Source organism: Thermobia domestica, chromosome 13, assembly GCF_964235325.1.
Source record: "Thermobia domestica chromosome 13, izTheDome1.hap1.1, whole genome shotgun sequence".
Classification (NCBI taxonomy): domain Eukaryota; kingdom Metazoa; phylum Arthropoda; class Insecta; order Zygentoma; family Lepismatidae; genus Thermobia; species Thermobia domestica.
Window position 1 is genome coordinate 140,325,679 of NC_137466.1, and position 21,129 is coordinate 140,346,807.

The window sequence follows — 21,129 nt, forward strand, 5'->3', positions numbered from 1 at the left end:
CGGTAGACCTCGTTAAGCTGAACAAAATGGTATGGTTGAACGTAAAACCTCATGTGTAGTTTTTGAGAAAAATCAAGAAAAGCAAGTTTGTGTGTAAACCTAAATTTGATGCTGTACCACAACCACGCAGGGTTGCCAACCGTCCCTATTCTGTCGGGACTGTACCAATTTCTGACTTATTTGTCCCGCGTCCCGACCAGACATTCGCCGGAACGCATACTGTCCCGATTTATCGATTTTCATTGTTAATTAATATTTTACTGTGCCATTTTTACAAAAGAATAAATTATAAGGAATAATTTCAGTCATTCTTTAAAGGAACCCATTTGTTTGTGAAAAAAACAAACGTTTTAGCCTATATAGTTTTCTTTTCAAATGTTGTTTATAAATTACAATTGTTTTGGTTTGAATTTGTTGTATAATGTTTGCCAAAGGATAAGACTTGATTTTAGTAATACTTTTTGTCAGTAATTCCTTAACAATATTATGCACAGTTTTCTCTAAACTTTGTTTATATTAAATAAATTGCAGTTGTTTTGGTTTGAATTTGTGGCCTATATTGCTTACGTACTGATGAGCAGTGGGTGGGAAAATTAATTAATTAATTAATTAATTAATTAATTAATTAATTAATTAAATAATGTGCTGCATTCATTCACGTTCATGCTATTCAGCTGATTATTTATACTGTTTCCAGTAAGTCTCTGTTCCGGAGTCGTCTCTGCGGGGGAGGGGAACTCCAACACAGGTTGTCGCGTCCCGATCTTTTCTTAAGAAAAGTTGGCAACCCTGCAACCACACTACCTATTAAGGTGAAACTGATATTGAAATATGCTCTCACCAAATATATCAAGTATAGTTATTTAGTTATATCCCCCAATTATCATTAACTTTTAGATTTTAATTTCTGTTTAACTAAAATAATGTATAAAGTTGATTCCTATATTAGTCGATAGATGGCTTCAAGTTAAACAAAGTGATATACTGGAGTTTAAATTACAATGCATAGTTGTAGAGTAAATTGAGAAAAACGAATTTTTAGGATGCTAAAAGTATGTCGTGTCAAATGCAAATTTTATTCTCCTAGAAAATATTATTTATCTATTTATTTATTAACAAAATCCTATAATTTTCACGAAACTTATCGGTGAAAATTAATTCATCATTTTAAAAAAGAATAAGGAAACTTCGAAGTTAGTGAGACTTACCACCTCTAATTAATTGATATTTGAGCGATTTGAACTGTAAACAATGGGGATAATCGAGAAACCTTCAAGAAATGTATATACACTAAATTACCCTATTTCAAAATGGAGATTGTTATATTGGAAAATTGTATTGCTATATTGTGTATTTTACTACTTTTTTACCTCTATTCTCCACAGATTTGAACACCCAATAATAGGCTTTTTCCTGGAGGTGAAGGAAAACACAAACTAAATTTCTTTAAAATCGAGTAAGTTTCCGAAAGTTATCGTGGAACGAACATATATCGGATGGAGAGAAACAAGACACTTCGTCAAAAACTACATTGTAGAAAACTTAAAACAATCACTTTCTCAAAAGAAATGGGTATACCATCAAACAGCGAACGGTCATATCGTTAAAAACTCAAAAGAACAATATTGCCAAAAGAAACAGTTCCTTAAACGGACTCAACGTTAAAAAAATAACAGGACATTCCCACTTGAATCTTGAATTCCTCCCCCCCCCCATATTGGGTCAAGAAATTAACTGCATAAAATATTTGTTTTATCCCAGCTGAGGTAAATGGTAAAATCAAGTTTCAACAATGTTATCCCTACTATATATTGTTGCACTATAAATAAAACTGATGAAAATACAAAATAGATTCTTTAGCATTTGTGTGACATCATCAACAGTATCTTATTGTCATTAAGAAATCACTAGTCACAAACTAATAGATCTTCTTCTTACCTTTTTTCAACTTAGAATTCTTCTCTTAAACCCTTCTCTTTTTCCTTCCACCATAGCTAGCATTATGTCTCTAAGAAGAATACAAGACATATATGAACAAAACTGGGAAAACAAAATCTTTCCTTTTTGTGTATGTATGTATGTGTATGGGTATACACTCTACCATGTTTCGCACATTATTTTATAATATCGTTAGCATTTAAAGGGAGAAAAGCCCTCCGCTGTCTTCTATTGTTAGCCAAATTGAATCCATATCCTACTTTGTATTCCTATTTCTGCGAGATTCTCCTGAATATTGTCCTCCCATTTGCGACTAGGTCTTTCTAATAATACTTTTCCGATCGGGTTTCGAGTTAAAATTTTAAAGGCAAAAAAAAAATTGGCGCATATGCAACTTGTAATAATAATTTTAAGAAATAAACTACCGTTGATAATGAATTCGGTACAGAACATGTGAGAATCAAACGCACTTACATTTAATTCAAATGGTTCTTTCCTAAAAACACCCGTCCAGTTTGTTGTTTCACTTCATTTTGTGCAATTCTTATTTGCTATTTGGTGATGGTAATACCTTTTGAGAGCTTGTTATGTTGACATCCGGTAATACACATTATCACGAATTCTTTTATTTTTCCACTGAATGAATTGCAAAATTTTAGAATTCACTCTTTCTCACATTTCAATCCTTTGTAATTATGCTTATTCATTTGAGCAAATATTGCGTAATGATGTTCTGTTTGGGTGTCCTTCATGCGTCATACTATTACGAAACAAAGTTTTTTTTTTTTTTTTTTTTTTTTTTTTAGTTGAACGGGAGTCGATACTAACATGAAGATAAATTAATGCTATAGATGTAGTGGCAACTTCCTGGTAATTATTATTATTTTTTGTAATACCAGTACCGGTAGTATTTACATCTTGATATACAGGGTGATTCAAAAGTACGTGTACAGTAAACTCATTGCTGCAGGTAGACTTAGTTTCTTTATTATTTGTTCTTAATGTCTTTTTACTTACATCTTTAAGCTCGGACCAACCAAAGCAAATAAACCTATAAGCTAGAATGTTATACTTGATCAATACAGGGGTGTATACCTACTTTTGGGTCAGCCTGTACATATAATAAAAAAAATTAACAACATTGTGGTGATTATCTAAATTGAAAAATATGAAATATCAGAATTCATACACATTAAAGTATTGTACAAGCCTAAGACAAAATTCAGTTTATTTTATTAATAACAATACTAAAAGTGTGGACATATACATAATTCCTTTCGTCTGCCAGATACGTGTTACAAACAGCTTATGCTAATAAGCTGGATGGATTAGGAATTGACTATCGAATACGCTTACTTAGTTACACACATTTACTATATCACAGATTTTTTGTATTCTTTATTATCTTAAGCAAGTTAGCCGCAAGTATTTATATAATCATGATTAGTCAATCTGGATCTTACACTGTACTTTAGAGACCATGTACTTCGATACACTACATGCATCCAGGGGTGGATCCAGGGGGATGATCGGGGCAATCGTCCCTCCCAGAAGAGGAAACTTTCTTATTTTATATATAAATAAAATCCATCCCAGAGTTTGGAACCCTTAAAAGTAGCTCTAAGTAGCAGTATTACAACCCCCCTCCGAAGTCCGTTCTGGATCCGCCCCTGCATGCATCAACATATTGCAATATAACTTCACATAGTGGGGAAGAATTCTGGGTTTTAACCCTCTTTAACAAGGTATTACGGATAAAAAAATATTTACTATATTGCGATATGAATACATAAATTACGCTTGTTCTGAATGTTTATATCATTTGGTGTGCGTGACTACACTTGTGATGAAAGTCTGGGTATGTCACAGTTTTCACAATACCAACCAACTAGGCCAAGATAAGACCAACTATTTTTGATTTTGGATCCGTCATTATATTCGTCACCATAGCTGCACATCTTCGGACGTGTAAATCCACCTGAACTGCCAAAGCATACACATTTCCCTATGTTGGCTGTGGTAGGTACTTTTAGGTCGTTGTATTGCGGCTTTATATAAACGTTTGTGTTGTGGAGTGGTACTACTTAAAAGTATCTTCTAATTGATTCGGTTACTAAAGTTAATATATAGTGTTTTAATGAAATAAATTAACTAAAATTTCACAGTATCAAGATTTCAATAGTCGAGACATGCACAATCATCTGTTAAAAAAATAATAATAAATCTAAAAGTAAGTAATATGCCTGCAAAATGCCATGTTATTTGTAATCTGTTAAATATTTTTAAAAATTAGAAGAAATAACCTGCTAGAAGGAGTAAAGTAATTCTTCGCAAGCAGAGAGAGAAACTCTCCAAATTTTTCAGAAGGTAAAGCCACCTGCTCATAGTTGCCATCGTTTGCTACTAAGAGGCAATATTAGCAGCAAATATGACGTTCAGTAAACACGAACAGTCAATTTCTGGAATATGCAAGAACCTTGTCCGTTAAGACTATGTATGAAACGAAGATGCCTAGTACGTAACGAATATTTGGAACAGAATTCTAGAAGCGTCCACCTGTTTCCAACAATAACAAGATATGGTATGAGAAGTTTAGGGGTGAAAGCCGTCTGTCCTCTACTCATTGACTGGGACGTTTAAGACCAAATACAAGTACTGTAAATAGTATGAATATGGGAGCCGACCAGCACAGCCCTTGACAGTCCAATACAGTACAAGTTTACAGTCTGCCTTCTCGTAACCAACAATGTGCCAAATTCCCCACAACATACTAACGTGTTTCCCTATTGTCTTGAGCTACATCAGTATGTCAGTAAGGATGATAAAAATAAGTTGTAATTTTTGCATTGAAAGTAAGAGAGATATGAGATATGAAGTTGACGGCTTTGCGAACGTGTTTCATATTTCTATCGTTTTAAAAGCAAATTTCAGTCTTTCTGGGAAGATGAGTTTGCACAAAGTTACGTCTGGAGTACATAAAATCTCCTACAAATCACAGAGTATGTGAAAGACTCACTTGAAGTAAATGTATTCTGCAAAAGTTTTCAAGAGATGTTTTGTGGATCATATTCCAGAATTGAAAGAAGACAGATAGTAGCTTACGTCTTACAACAGATTTTGATTCATTATCATAAATGTGTGCGAAGGTGTCACAATCGAAATCTCAAACAAAGATATCTATATCTATCTATCTATCTATCTATCTATATATATATATATAAGACGAAGAGAAAAAAGATGATACATTAATGTGGTTGTGGCCAGCCTGGTCTCCGGATTTAACTCGCTGTAATTTTTCTTGTGAGGTATATTTGAGATCCATTCTCTATGCACCCCACTCACCACTAATCTCAAGGATCTTCGGAAATGTAGCAACACTGCCGTGGTTCTGATTCATCATGTCGTCGTTCTGGTAGAAGTCTTTGATTTTGAAGTTAATGCAGAAAACTGAATAGCTCAAGAACAGTGTGGGAATGCGTGTATTATCTGTAGATATAAGTGCATATATTACATAAAACTAAAAAGAACAAAGAGGGTGTATTAGCATTAATTTTTCCAAACCGATTTTAGCATCGATTTCCTAACTTTGAAACAGCTTTATGCCAGAAGTAATATTTCGGACTTACTACCTTCTTCCAGAAAGACGACGATATGATATGTTGCCACATGAATGTAACGCAATGGATTATTGCTGTGTGTGTGCCATATCGCCAAAGCTGAACACATTGAGTAAAGTAAGTGCAATATGTTACGAAAACGTGGTGAGTGTTCTTATATTTCAGTATAATAAAATTTCTTATCTGTTGCACAGTTGTTGTCTTACTTTCTTTTATTGTTTCGTGTACTTATTAATAACCCGTTATCTCACTATGAAGATTGGTAATGAACTCCACGTGAATGAGAAAACGTGATTATATATTTAATATCTCTCTTCATATCCATAGACCTCTCCTTGACAATAGACTCTTGAATTTATCGTCTTAGTAGTATATCTTACCTGATAAAGCATTAAATTTTACTTTTAAGAGCGTGTCTCTTCTTCTGTTTTTAAACAAACATTAATTAATTTATACGATGTAGTTTTCTTCCCCAAACATCACATTTGTAATGATATACTATCCTGTTCCTATGATATGCATTTTACAGTACTGTCAATCTACAAAAATGTTTGCGACGTGATACGCTTATAATGTGCATAGAATTGGGAAATTATTACAAAGTAAGAAAACATTATCTCTGTAGCAATATCATCTTGTAAAATGTTATTTTAATTCATCATATAAATAAATTAATGTATGTATGTGTGTATGTTCGAGTATAACTAATTAACGCCTGAAGTAATTTTAACCAAACTTGGTACACATACTACTCAAGTCTCGGAAACAGTATTATATGGGTAATAGTCCAGGAACTTTAGCATTTTTCTTCGGAAAAATTAGAAGCCAAGGTTTTTCTTCACAAAAACGTTTATTAGCTCATTCTAAATGACATATCAAAAGTCCCCGACTTTCTGCTGTACGCTTCCCCTTTTTCCGGGGGGTGGAAGTGGGGGAGGAAAACGCAATTTAAAATACAATCAAATTCAGCTTATTTGCATGTTAACCTAAATATTCCGAATAAAAGAAAACAAACTTTACCGGGAACGCTTAGCACATTTGCTCGTAAATGTTTCACAGGAAGTCACAAAGAACATCGGGTCGGGTTTCAGAAATATGACGTCATCAAAATGGCCGATACCAGAATTTGTAGTGTTTTGTAGGAATGGTTATAACTTTCCGCAGAATAGTAGTAAAACCGTCGTTTTTGTTTCAGATTGAAGATAATTAATTACCAAATGTACGGAATGAAACGTGCTGTCTGTATCGTTAATTTCTTTCGAGATACAATAACAAAAAAAAAATAGTTTTTGAGTACCTGGTTTTAAGTATAAATGCAAATAACTATATAATCATAAAATATTTCAAAATATATCTTCAAACAATGATTGTAGAGCATTATAAAGCCTTTCCAACGATACCTGCATTTTTTTTTTTTTTTTTTTTTGTATTTTGAAATGTAAGGAAGGTATGGTTTTATTTAATAGACCGACTCTTGAAAAGGCAATATAAGCCTATTTTTTTTAATTTTGAAAAAAATTGGATATAAGATTCAATATTTCATTAGAATTCGTAAGTCACACACACCCCAGACACAGATACAAAAATGAGGATTTACAACGTTGGGCGATAGATTCTTATCGTTTGTAAAATGAAAAATGTAAAATTCAGAGTAATAATGAATAAGAAATGTAAACTATTCAACTTACCTGAAATTGTTTACTTATTGAATTCCTTTGCTGATTGATAAATAATAATTGTAATTATAGCAGGTCGACCTGGTTTGTTGCCTCTATTTCTTCGGCGTTCATGAATATTTTACACTCAGAGATTCCTTCCGTTGGAGTGACATTCAAACAGGATTGTCAATTTTCACAAGCAAGAGAGCAGAACAGACAGCTTTCGACATCCATACACATTGCCGCATCCTTTAAATCATGAACAGAAAATCATTTTTAAAAGGGACGGTGGAGCAGATGGCTGCGTTGATCGAATTGGTACTAACAATTTGTCTTTCATAACCCAACCCCACTCCTCAGGATTTAGTTGGTTTCCGAGCCATGTTTGTACGTGGTCATAAACCCGAAACAAATGTTGTTGTGCTGCAGCTGAAGTCGGTGGTAGGGCTTTTAAATCGACAGACTTATTTCTCTTCACAGATTTGGTGATTTAATGATAACGGTAATCATTTAGTGAAATGTCATTTGCAGATGCACCGTATAATTCCCCTCCCCCCAAAAAAAACTGTATGCCATTTTCAGTTATTTTTGCGTGGGAAAGATTACTTCGATTAAAAATTTCTACGACATATTTTAAATCTTTACTTTTTGTAATAATTTCAAACAAGCTGATTTCCTCTTCTGAAAAATGGCAGATGTTCCATCACAGCCTGAAAAAGCACGTAGAAATAAAATGTGATTTTTGCACACACTTTCTAATCTCCTTGATGGGTAAGTCTTCGGCTCTGTCTTTCCTTTTCCTGGCTTCAAGAAAAAAAATTCTAAATTCGGCAGAGTTCGAGCTATCATGATTACTAACAAATCAATATCCTCACCAACAATAACTGTAGAATTAGAATTAATTTTTGATATCGTGAGTGTGGTTTCTACAATGAGGACATCAGCATCATTCTCTGCTTGCTTGACATCAATATTGGCAGCCTTGAATTTATCAGTGAGCAAACCAATCAACCTACTTTTGTTGTTCGTATTGGCGAGAAAGTTTTCTTGGTTCGTAGTCGCAACCATGTTTCCATCAAATATAATTGTTGCTGATGCTGCTTTCGAGCACCGTCGAAGTTGCTCCATACCTTTTACATTTCTCTGAAGATTACCATATCCATCAAATACGATGACAATGTTTTGACCGAAGTGTTTTTCCACATATGCCACATATTTATCACAAATATCCAGGAAAGAATCGTTTTGACGCCACTCCACTCGATGAGGAAGGAACCCTCCATCAACGACGTAGTTTCCATTTCCGAGATCAGGATGAACATTGGTCGGGTTGAAGATGTTGAATAAGGATGATTTCTTCGTTTTTCTCATTCCAGTTGTATCAAAGAGAGCCACTAGGTAAGCAGCCAGTTCAAAATTTAAACATGCTCGAAGGTCATTATCTGATCTTTTGATTACGCTGAATCGTTGAAACAACAGCAGTAGATCGACAGACACAGTAACATCATGTACCGTAAGGTGACTGTTCACTGTTTGAAGAGAAAGAACCCTATCAGTACGAGAATATTTTGTCATGAAAATTGTCACCAACTTTTCTTTCCATCATGGTTGCTCTAATGTTCAGTACATCGTAGCAGTTTATCTTCTCCACATTACCTGTAACCCCTGTTGCTATAGACATGATCACTTGTACATTTGGGAAAGGGGTGTGGGCACTGAACCACTCTGACACTTTCTTAACATCTTCTTGGTCCCGTTTGATTCGAGATTCTCGTGCATCTACATTATGTTCTTCACTTGCAAACGAAATCCCACAAAAGTTTTCTAGTCCTTCAGAAATGTTGCTCGCACTTAACAAGCCAACAACAAACTTAGTTAAAACATTCTCTTTTGTACTTCTTTCATGCACAAAGCCTCCTCGTATCTTTGAAGACTTCATGAGTGACTGTACTATTACCATATCTGTTGGAGTTCCACTAAAAAAATTTGTCTGATCGCTTAACAGTGAAAAAGTCTGCAATAAATTTTCTACAGATGTCTCCATCAATTATGTTCTCCAACTTTACCATGTCTTGTACAAACAAGTTGGTACTTTTAGCGTACAAAAAATGTCCTGCGGCGTGGAAATACGAAATCATCCTCTTCACTGCAGACAAATATGCATTCCAGTCACCCATCCTCTCTGCCCTAATAAACTCTTTGAGGATTAACACCATATCTAAATATTGGTCCAATAATTGTGCAGTTGGACATCTCTCTTTTAGTTGGTTTTAGTTACAAAAAAAATGCAGGTACAGGTACCGTTGGAAAGGCTTCATAATGTTCTACAACCTTTATTTGAAGATATATTTTGAAATATTTTATGATTACTGAGTTATTTTCATTTACACTTAAAACCAGATACTCAAAAACTAGGTTTTTTTTTTTGTTATTGTGTCTCAAAAGAAATTAACAATGCAGACAGCACGTTTCATTCCGTACATTTGGTAATTAATTATCTTCAATTTGAAACAAAAACGACGGTTTTACTACTATTCTGCGGGAGGTAATAACCATTCCTACAAAACACTACAAATTCTGGTGTCGGCCATTTTGATGACGTCATATTTCCGAAACCCGACCAGATATTCTTTGTGACTTCCTGTGAAACATTTACGAGCAAATGTGCTAAGCGTTCCCGGTAAAGTTTGTTTTTTTATTCGGAATATTTAGGTTAACATGCAAATAAGCTGAATTTGATTGTATTTTAAATTGCGTTTTCCTCCCCCACTTCCACCCCCCGAAAAAAGGGGAAGCGTACAGCAGAAAGTCGGGGACTTTTGATACGTCATTTAGAATGAGCTAATGAACGTTTTTGTGAAGAAAAACCTTGGCTTCTAATTTTTCCGAACAAACGTCCATTTTTTGACTAAAGTTCCTGGACTATAAGACCTAGGGCAGAATGAGAGGTGGTAACATATGAAAGTAATCTAAAAACGATCATATTAGTGTTGAATCTGTAGTTTTCAGTGTCGCTGAGATGAGTAGTTCTAACCCCGATAGCGAGACCAAGTTTAGCCTCTACCGCAGGCCCGTGCTCGTTAGTATTCCAGTCAGACATATGCCAATCGATAGATATTCCAGTCAGACATATGTCAGTCGATAGATATTCCAGTCAGACATATGCCAATCGACAGATATTCCCGTCAGACATATGCCAATCGAAAGATATTCCAGTCAGACATATGCCAATCGATAGATATTCCAGTCAGACATATGCCAATCGAAAGATATTCCAGTCAGACATATGCCAATTGATAGATATTCCAGTCAGACATATGCCAATCGATAGATATTCCAGTCAGACATATGCCAATCGATAGATATTCCAGTCAGACATATGCCAATCGATAGATATTCCAGTCAGACATGTGCCAATCGATAGATATTCCAGTCAGACATATGCCAATCGATAGACATTCCAGTCAGACATATGCCAATCGATAGATATTCCAGTCAGACATATGTCAATCGATAGATATTCCAGTCAGACATATGCCAATCGAAAGATATTCCAGTCAGACATATGCCAATCGATAGATATTCCAGTCAGACATATGCCAATCGATAGATATTCCAGTCAGACATATGCCAATTGATAGATATTCCAGTCAGACATATGCCAATCGATAGATATTCCAGTCAGACATATGCCAATCGATAGATATTCCAGTCAGACATATGCCAATCGATAGACATTCCAGTCAGACATATGCCAATCGATAGACATTCCAGTCAGACATATGCCAATCGAAAGATATTCCAGTCAGACATATGCCAATTGATAGATATTCCAGTCAGACATATGCCAATCGATAGATATTCCAGTCAGACATATGCCAATCGATAGATATTCCAGTCAGACATGTGCCAATCGATAGATATTCCAGTCAGACATATGCCAATTGATAGATATTCCAGTCAGACATATGCCAATCGATAGATATTCCAGTCAGACATATGTCAATCGATAGATATTCCAGTAAGACATAACAGTATTGCAGATGAGACATATGCAATCTATAAATATCATTCAGCTCAATAAAATGATGTAGGTAATGTGTAGTTTCCAGGAAATAGAGAAGAACGAATCGTTTTAAACCTGAAAATTGATGATGAACGAGAACCAAGTCGCCGATTAAGATTTAACTAATATTGAAGTATACCATCATCAAACTCTTCATTGTGATATTACCAATATCACACTATGTAGTATGATTAATGAGATATATTATAAATTATAATGAACTCCTTAAATTTTTATTTTTATTTAATTATAATATTGTCCAATGATAAGACATATAACAATTGATACTTCACATCGAACTAAACAAAATGAGATCCGTGAGGATAAATTTCCTTTGCGTAGTACTAAAAAAAAAAAAAAACCTAGAAAAGTGAATTTTCTAGTGTTAAAAGTTGTTCTTTGTAAATCCTGATGCAGTTGATATTTTTTATTCTATACGAACAGGTTATTTAATTATTTACGTATTGTATATGCACAATATACCCTAGCAAGTAGCGGATTGTATCTATTGTACTTTGATTCCCTTTTTAACAGTAACTACTCATAGTTGTGGCAGTGAGTCACTTACTCCTGGTAAGAACTTATTTTTAGAGCCCTAAATTGTCTACAAAAGTTCGCTGTTTTCTTTCATATTTCTCCATTAGTTTTTCTGCTGCCAACGCTTTGCTAATTCAATGCCAATATAATTCAAAAGAGTGTACCATTACGACTAATACTAACTATGATTTGTGTTATACTTCCGTAAGGTAGATGGAATACAAATACATCTACCTTAAACCTGTTCACCACCTCCTATTAAATAATAATACTTGTTTAAATGCTAACACTTATCTCTGGAACGCAATTTATTATTCAGAGAAATTAGGGCCTGTTGCGTGATGTCAACCAGAATATTTTGAGATCCCCCCCCCCCAGTCACATATTTTCAAAACACAAATATTACCAATTTTATGAGAACTTTTGGATTTCCGGTGTTTAATTATTCGTTAGCTTCGGTGTTTTATTCGCAAGAGATACATCACAACGTTAAACAAGTTTGTGTATTTGAAAAATCTATTAAATTAAAAATAAAAAGCATATCACTTCTTTGAGTGGTACAGTTATATTTGGAGCTACGTTACTTTAGAAAGATAAATGTCACGGAAATTACTAAAAAGACCATCTTTTAAGGGCTAATCACCCAGGGAACGTCACTTATGAAAATAAAACTACAAATTCATGCCGAAAATCCTTCAGCTGCACTTACTATACGTTGTGATTCAATTACGTATCAGAAATAACAAATATTTGACCCATATAAACAAAGTGCGCCATCCAGCCGCCGAATGTTCTTCATGGGTTAAAGAATAAGGTAATATTTCAATATTATTACAACATGCAATAAGTATTTGTATTGATTTTTTTTTAAAAAAAATACTTTATTTATTTACAAAATCATTTCTATTAAAATACATTTATGTGTTTTTGCGCTGATATCTAGGTAATATTGTTAATTTTTTAAAGATTTCAAAGCGATATATAAACCTCCCTCTATAGACATCAAAAACGACTTTTTATCAAAGACAAGTGGATTTGGTGACTTAGCACACATCAATACTTCACATCTTCTCAGGATACTAACCAATCCCACTTTAGTTTGCATCAGACCAAAACGGTTACCTACACGAAAGAAAACAAATATTATTAGCTACCAGTAATAATATGTGTGGTAATAAATATTATGAATAAACGAATTCAATGCTGGTTTGCGTTAGATTTATATAATTAGTTGACATAGCTAAATAATAGATTTAAATAATTAGAAAAGAGTAATGGTATTAGTTGATAATCTATCTACGCTTTAGTTCCGTACCTATTCAGAATTTATAATCACACACACGAAGTAGGTTACATTATTTTCGGTTAGGTGTAATAAGGGTATGTTAAATTAGGTAGGGATAAGTTATGTTTCATTAGGTTATCATATTAGGTTTGAGGAAATTATTATATTTCTCAAAACGTTTGGAAGTTCATCGAATAATATAATACTAAACGAAGGTTTAATACTCTCTCTCTCTCTACTGGATTTAGTGTCTTGCATGTGCACTTTCGGTCCCAAGTTCTATCCCCGGTGGGAGAGAAATATAATTTGAAAACATTATGGTTGTTTGGACTCGATTTTATATTGTAGATTCGAGTCTCATACAGCCTCAGTTCTGAAAAGGGACGCTAAATTTTAGTAAACAAACAAGCAAACAAAAGTTTAAGACATGTGTAAATAAGTGTGCAGCACGGAACGAATAGATACATTTTTTGTATGAATGGCTTTCATGTGTCCTCTTGTCTAAACAATTGTCGACTTTCTATTTCTCGGTAGGGTCTGCCTTCTAAGATTAATATTCGGAAGCACAGTGATGTGTTTTTTTTTTCACATAATCGTCTCCACATAGAATACTTTCAGGTGAAGAGAAAGAAAAGACATAGACAAGAAGGGTAAATAAAAATTAATTAATAGAAAACACATTTCTCTTCTATACTGTATATATTTAATATGTAGTATCCGAAAAATTAGTGTGCAGTGGAAATGTTTGAGTGAAGCTAAAAGATTAACTGTAATCATATCTTATCATATATTGAAACTCAATATTCAGTTAATTATTAAAACGTCTGCATAAAACAATTATCACAACATAATGTTAAGTTATTCAAGTCATAAGTCCAGAAAGCCATTAAAACAGATAATGTTTAACATTTCAGCAATTCTTTTCTCAGTGAGGACGCATCTTCGGGCACTAAATAAATGTTGTATTTATGAAAGTACTAAGCAATACTGATAAGAAATAGCCGTGATTGGTCAGTTGGATGTTGTCACCTTCTTTTACTTCCTATTGAGTTTCACCTAACATTTGTAACGTGCCTTGGTATAGCTCCGACATGCGCCACCGGCCTTTAATAACCAGGACAAGTATCTAAACAGGGAGACAAGTCTTACAATGATAATTGTTAAACGAGGGAAAATATTGGAAGTTCCTTCTATCGCAAATATTAGATATATATTCTATAATAATTCTTGTCTATCGTATCAACGCGTATTTCAGACTAGCAAAACAGAAACCTGTATTTCAATATTCAAAGAGATAATATAAGGCTATAGAAATAAAAGCTGATATATCTATGAAATGCATAACTTTATAACAATGAAGCAATCGAGTAATATAAACTGGAAATTGATTTGAACAAGAATAGTAATTTATAATAATTTGTGGATTAATATCTTGAAATATATTCAAAACCTGTTCTTGCAGTACGTCTAATTGAGAAGTTTAACACATCTGTAAAATATACCCTATTACAATACACTAATGTTCTTTTACTTCTCATAAATTTATATTTAAAAAACTTTCTGATAGGGCTTTGCCAAATAATTTAAATATACATATTTACTCCTCAATACCTAGGTAATTTTACACATTAAATGAGGGAAAATAACATACAAATACAGAAACTCACCTACTGCCAAAAACTGGTATACAGGGTTCATTATGAAAGTAATGAGTATTGCTTTAGAAAAACTGTTTTATTGTTCCGATTGTTACAAATCTTTAAAATTCCTCAAAATACGCTCCTTCTGCATCGATACACTTCTGGAGACGTGTTTTCCACGCCTGGAAAGCATCTTTAAAGTCCTTAGCTAGAATGGCTTTTAAAAACCTTGTAACATGGGCTTGAATGTTCTACACGGAGTCCCAATGTTTTCCTTTGAGGTGTCTCTTCAAACGGGGAAACAAAAAAAAGTCACTAGGAGCCAGGTCAGGACTTTAGAGGGGTGGGGGACCACTGGGGTTCTGCTCCGGGCCAGGAAGTCGACGACGGTGAAGGCGGTGTGACTTGGTGCATATCGTGGTGGAGTTTCATTGAGTCTTTGATGTCACTTCGAACGTGGGCGACCCTGCGTTTCAATCTCTTGAGCACTTCTAGATAAAATCCTGCGTTGACAGGTTGTCCTGGTGCACAAACTCGAAATGGATGGTTTCTCGAACGTCGAAGAAGGCAATGAGCATGGTTTTGATTCGGGATTTGCTCATGCGCGCCTTTTTGGGGCGGAGGGAGGATGAAGTGTGCCACTCCGCACTCTGCCTTTTGGATTCTGGATCGTATTCGAACATCCAGGATTCGTCTCCAGTTACGACCGAGTCTAAAAAGTCCGGATCACTTTCACACAATGCCAACAACTCCTTGCAGCGCAAAACTCGAAGTTCTTTTTGTTCGTTCGTCAACAACTTCGGCACAAGCTTCGCACAGACCTTTCGCATTTGGAGGTCCTCGGTCACTATCCCATGTACCGCAAATGTTGACATGTTTAGGGTGTCCGCGATTTGTTGAATGCTCACACGGCGGTCTGAGTGCAACACTTCACGCACATGGTTAACGTTGTCGTCGGTCCTGGCCGTTGTTGGGCGTCCAGAACGGGGCTCGTCGGCGACCTCCTCCCGACCCTCCTTGAACGACTTGTGCCATTTTCCGGCCTGAGATCTTGACAAACACTCCTGCTTGTAGGCCTCTTTCAACATCTGGTAAGTTTTCGTAGCATTCTTACCCAACTTGACGCAAAATTTTATGGCGTAGCGTTGTTCGAGCGAACCCTCCATCGCGCCGTGTTACAACTTGTAAAAACGTGCTTCACGCGGATCGAAATCCACACGCTGTCACTGCTCGCAGCAGACTGACTCCGGGCCAGCGTTGCCAGACTCACAGCTCGGAATTATTCCAAAACCTGATCGAAATTATGCTAGATTCGGTCAAATTATGCTAGATCCTCATAATTACTAATTCAGGAGTTGTAAAAGAAAAAAAACAAAGTTAAGATACGATAACGTAACTTTAAATACGCAGAGCGCAAGAATGCGTGGATAGAACTCAATACTTCACGCACCAAAGCTTTAACTCAACTAAACTAGTGCAGTCGTTGCCAGACTCAATGTCGTATATATCGTATAAATGAATGCAATGTGTTTGTTTACATATTTTGAAAGAAAATTACCTCGCAGCATAAGCGGAGTTGGGAATTGTCTGCCCGGTGGCGGGGGCGATTTTTGGTCGGTCTCGGACCTTTCATTTCAGAAATAAAGATGGTCATGAAGTCAGAAATAAAGATGGTGAAGTTGTCAAAAAGTTCGGGAGAGGATGGCCCCCAATAGCTCCGCCTATGCGTCGCAGTTAAAGGATTAAAAAGCCCTGGGTGGAGTCAAGAAAAAAAGCCCAAAGCCGTTTTTAACTTACTTCGGAAAATAAGACTGCCTGTGTGGTTTACCGACTGTATGAATCAATGGAAGAGGATACATTTCTGCCGTTCTTTTTCTTCCCACAACCAACTTCTTTCTCATCTCCAGGTTTTACGGCTTTTTGATAAACTTGCTGAAATTATGCTAGATTTGGGCAGGACGCTAAAAGCAAGATGCTAGATGCTAAAGACATGGAAATTATGCTAGATCTAGCATCATTATGCTAGATCTGGCAACGCTGCTCCGGGCGCGTTCGGAAGGACAGACCACCCACTACTTTTTCCGCGCCGGCAGCGCGCGCTGCGGTGGATTGTTGAGTCAGGGTAGCATCATGCTCATTACTTTCATAATGAACCCTGTATATCTATATTCACCTCCAATTTAATTATTTGATACAGTACCACAGTAATTTTCAACCACACAATATTGTTTCGTCCCTCCGAAATCTTAATTTTTGTTTTTATTTTTAAATTTAATTTGGTAACTTTTTTTTAGTTGGAAAGAATAAAGTTATTGTAAAGAGGAGATGAATTAAGGTAGCATATTGTTTTAAATTGTTAAATTATATTTTATATTAATTATTTTATTTTTTTTAAATATTTATAAATTTAGGGGAGCCGTTTATAAAAAGCATGACTTTTATTTTCAAAAAATAAAATTTTATTAGGCTATTAAATATTAAATTTTGCATGTCCTTTACCATAAAATTATATACAATAAATTTATTTTGTTATTTTAAAATTTTGATTAGCAGAAGACCTGCCATTCTGTTTATATGTGAGCTTTTATTTTAATAGATATTGCTACTAACAAAAAAAGGTAAACTTATAGAAAAGAATATCTTTGCCATCCTGTTCCTTTTAAATCCAGTAATTGAAACTCTGACCAAGAGCAGCCTAGCGCATAAACAATGCAAATCTGCCTTACTCTTCCTTCCAAAAAAACTTTTCAATACCAATTTTAAGAACTTATATAGGCCCTTCCTTTCACTTTTACATCCTTCATTTGTAGAACATTACCTGTTTGTTTTCTGTTTTTAACTTTCCTTTCTTTCTTTAACTTAAAACTATTTTGGAATTGGAAACTGTCCTGTTATTTTTAAATAAAAATTTAAAAACAAGATCACAACTGGTAAACATGTCCTACATTTTGAAAGTTTTGCCTAAATATATTTCCCTTTTTATTCAATAAACTGCACAATATCATTACAATATCGTAAACAAGATTAACACTTTTCTGTAATTATGTAACAATGCTTTTGAAATTATACACATTTCTCTCCATTGAAGAAACTGTTAAACTCACTAATCCTGACACTAGTAATATATAATTACGTTATAGTTGATTACAATAGAACAGATAGTGCCCACTTCCACAGTACTGATCGAATGGCTAAGCCATCCTCTCCAAGCACTTTCGTATGTACGAAATTCAAAACTTCCGCCAGAGACGCTCAAAAAATACATTTTTATTTCAGGTTGCATACTCCTCAGGCAATACATTCCAAGATTGTTTTTCTTTAAAGTGTCGGCAAAAATTTCCGCACGTAACACAGGGCAGTGCTGAAGTGAAAGTAATGTGACGTTTCACATGTTAGGTGTTTCTGGTTTAATTATTATAGGAATAAAATGCAGCAACGAAGAAAAAGAGTTTAAAAGTAGGTGATGACATTCAAGAAAAGGTGCTTGGATCGAAGAAAGATGGATAAAAGCGCTACCAAATTATGCTTAGGGATTTTCACTAAATGTTTCATTTGCAAGACAAACTAATTTGGGCATCTTAATAGAAAACGTTAAGACGTAGTACCTAAAATTTCTAGTTCTAACTATAACAAATGCCCATAAAAATAAATTGCAGACTTTTTTGGATACATTTCTTTGGGTGCTTCACATCTGTGTAGCTGTTCCAGCTATCTAATGTTTATTCTCTTTTTTCTATGTACTTCATTAGTTTGCATTAGTTAGAACTATCGTTAGTTTACCAAAAATACACTTTTATTCAAAAATTCATGAGCAGGACAACTTCACTCCTAACCAACTACAAATGAATTACATTTCGATATCTTATACCATTAGTTTATTTTAGTTTTGCTAAATCAACCGTTAGTTTCACAAAATTAAAAACTTTTATTAGAGAATAAATTCGATGTATTAAAATGTACGTTATATGTATACTGCGCAGTGTATGCCAACGCCGCGAAGCATACAATAATGCATTTATTTTGTGCAAGCCTCGATTTGTTGCTATTTCTTTTAAAATAGTAAAAATACTAAAGCTGTTTTTTTTTTTTTAATTTTAAATTCAAGAATCAAGGCCAAGTGTAAAGCTGGCAGAACATAAACAATTTTCATAGTTTTCCATTTGGCATTGTTACTGTTAGTTTTCGTTACTTATATTAAAATTATTGCATATGAAGTATAGTTGGCAGCCAATATGAGTTATTCCAGCCATAAACAATTTCAACAGTTATCAATTTCAAATCGTTAATTTTCTATTCCAACACTCCACCGTTTGTTTCTGCAGCGTTTTGCTTCAAAAAATGTTAATTTTCCAAAAAAACTTTTTCTAGTCTTGCAAAAATAAAGTTTTTATTAAAAATAATAAACTGATAGTCCAAATTCATTCTTTCCCTCCCACAGAAAAAAATTCGACAAATTCCTCTCTTTTGCTAATTTATAGCAAGTGTATGTTAGTTTTGTTAAAACAATGGTTATATTCCGCAAGACAAACATAAAATAAAAACTATTTTCACGGCAACTGTGAAGTTGGCCGTTCCACAATTTGCAAAACATTAATTAATTAATTAATAAAATTAAAATAAAATAAAAAATAAACTTTTACATAGATAGTTCGCATTGATTTTGCTAATCCCATCCAGTTTCTCAAAAGTAAACTTTCCACTGAAGAATCAAATTTCGTTACAATCAATATGGCAATTGCTGATAGCGGAAAACATCAAACTAAGCCACCAACTTCCTTTCTCGTATACATGTTTATTATTTTATTGTTAAACTAATGATGTTTTAGCAAAATTACTGTGAACTGATAGTAAATAATATGAGAAAGAGAATATGAAATTTTATTTTGTCAGATTTGATAAGGTAACTTACCCAGCTGAAGTTAACTCAAAACCGTTTGCAAGCATAATAAAATCTGCGAATGAACTTACCAATACAATTTCTAGGACCTTCACCAAACGGCATATATGTGTAGTTGGGTCTAGTTTTCTTGTTTTCTTCTGTAAATCTTTCTGGGTCAAACTTCTCAGGATTTGGGTAGTATTTGGGGTCATAGTGAAGTCCAATGATGGGAAGAATTACAGGAAATCCTTTTGGAAGTTCAACTTTACTACCAGGAATTCTATATTCCTTTGAACAGATTCTGTCGAGAAAGGGGAGCGGTGGATACTTTCGAAGAGTTTCTGTAAAATACATTATTGAAAACATATTTATAACGAGAAATAAAAAATCAAGTAACTTAAGTAAAGTCTAATTTAAGCAATAAAGAAAAGATATTGCTTTTGTAACCCACTGATCATAGGAAACATCTTTACGTAAATGTTATGTCTTTGATCTCTAAGAAGGTCATTGTTTAATTTACCAATGTCCATCTTCTAATTCCTACTTCACTGGCTATAGAGAAATCCTTTTGTAATTGCATTTTGCGGCACACCTACTTCTATTGGGAATGAGACATTTTTTTTAAGTATAATACGCTTCAAATGATATTTTCATTTAGGAAGAAGATTTTGTTTCATTGCCGCTACCGATTGCTGAGTTGCTAGAAAAGGATATCTTAAATAGAGTTGAAAATATGAAAATAACTAACAATTTCGTTCTAAATATGGACAAAATAGTTGACCAAACCTATTGGTCTTATTACTTTTTATGGTCACATAACTGAGGTCAACATAGACTTCTGAAACTTTTGTTCTGAAAATGGTTTGCGTTGGTTTTTCAAGAAGTTCCTTAAGCTTATACCACAGTGATCGACTTATGACCTATATATTAGTAATTGCATTGATAGTTCTACTGAAGTTTCAAATATTTAAGGAACAATATTTAAGCCTATGATTAACTGAAATACAAAAATTGTAGCTTAGAGTTTCAGAAACTAAGTAAAACTATTCAGTATCAAGGTTTAGTTGCAATTCAAAAAGGAGCTTTCAACCTACCACTATTCAAAATGTGTAGTAAATCCTCAATGAGCTATTTATTTTACTAAAAATATATTAATGAGCTTTCAGTTATATATCAAGTTTCTCCCAGGGAAAAAAAAGTAAAATTGAGATTGATGTGCTGGGATTAACGTTAAATGATTGAGGAAAATAGATTGTGAGATTAAAGATTGTGCGGAAGCGACAAGTGTGCTGATGTGATGAGTTCCGGAAGCTGAGATGTTGGCTAGAGAAAATATCTACACAAGAATTAAAATTTCCTATGGAACAGCCAACAAATTTTTAAAAACTAGTCTCACAACACACAGAAGAAATATTTCAGACCAATATTTATTTCCTAGTTTCGTCTGCTTATTTATGGTATGGTTAATTGTTTTAGAGTAAAAATGAACCTTCGATACTTTTCACGCTG

The 21,129-nt window shown here is 34.2% G+C and overlaps 2 protein-coding genes across 3 annotated transcripts in view; one reads left to right on the forward strand and one right to left on the reverse strand.

The window, feature by feature from the left end:
• Positions 1-21,129, forward strand: part of LOC145668594 (cytochrome P450 6k1-like) — a 172,579-nt gene that overhangs the window by 30,392 nt on the left and 121,058 nt on the right. The gene's annotated exons all lie outside the window — the stretch shown is intronic.
• The window catches only part of LOC145668593 (cytochrome P450 6k1-like), a 47,868-nt gene continuing 39,415 nt past the window's right edge, over positions 12,677-21,129 (reverse strand). For both annotated transcript variants that reach the window (XM_081736611.1, XM_081736610.1), the window contains exons 4-5: positions 19,710-19,961; positions 12,677-12,938 (exon numbers count right to left, since the gene is read on the reverse strand). In XM_081736611.1, the coding sequence (XP_081592737.1) occupies positions 12,769-12,938; positions 19,710-19,961 (422 nt within the window). In that variant the 3' untranslated portion in view covers positions 12,677-12,768. The remainder of the gene's footprint in view (positions 12,939-19,709; positions 19,962-21,129) is intronic.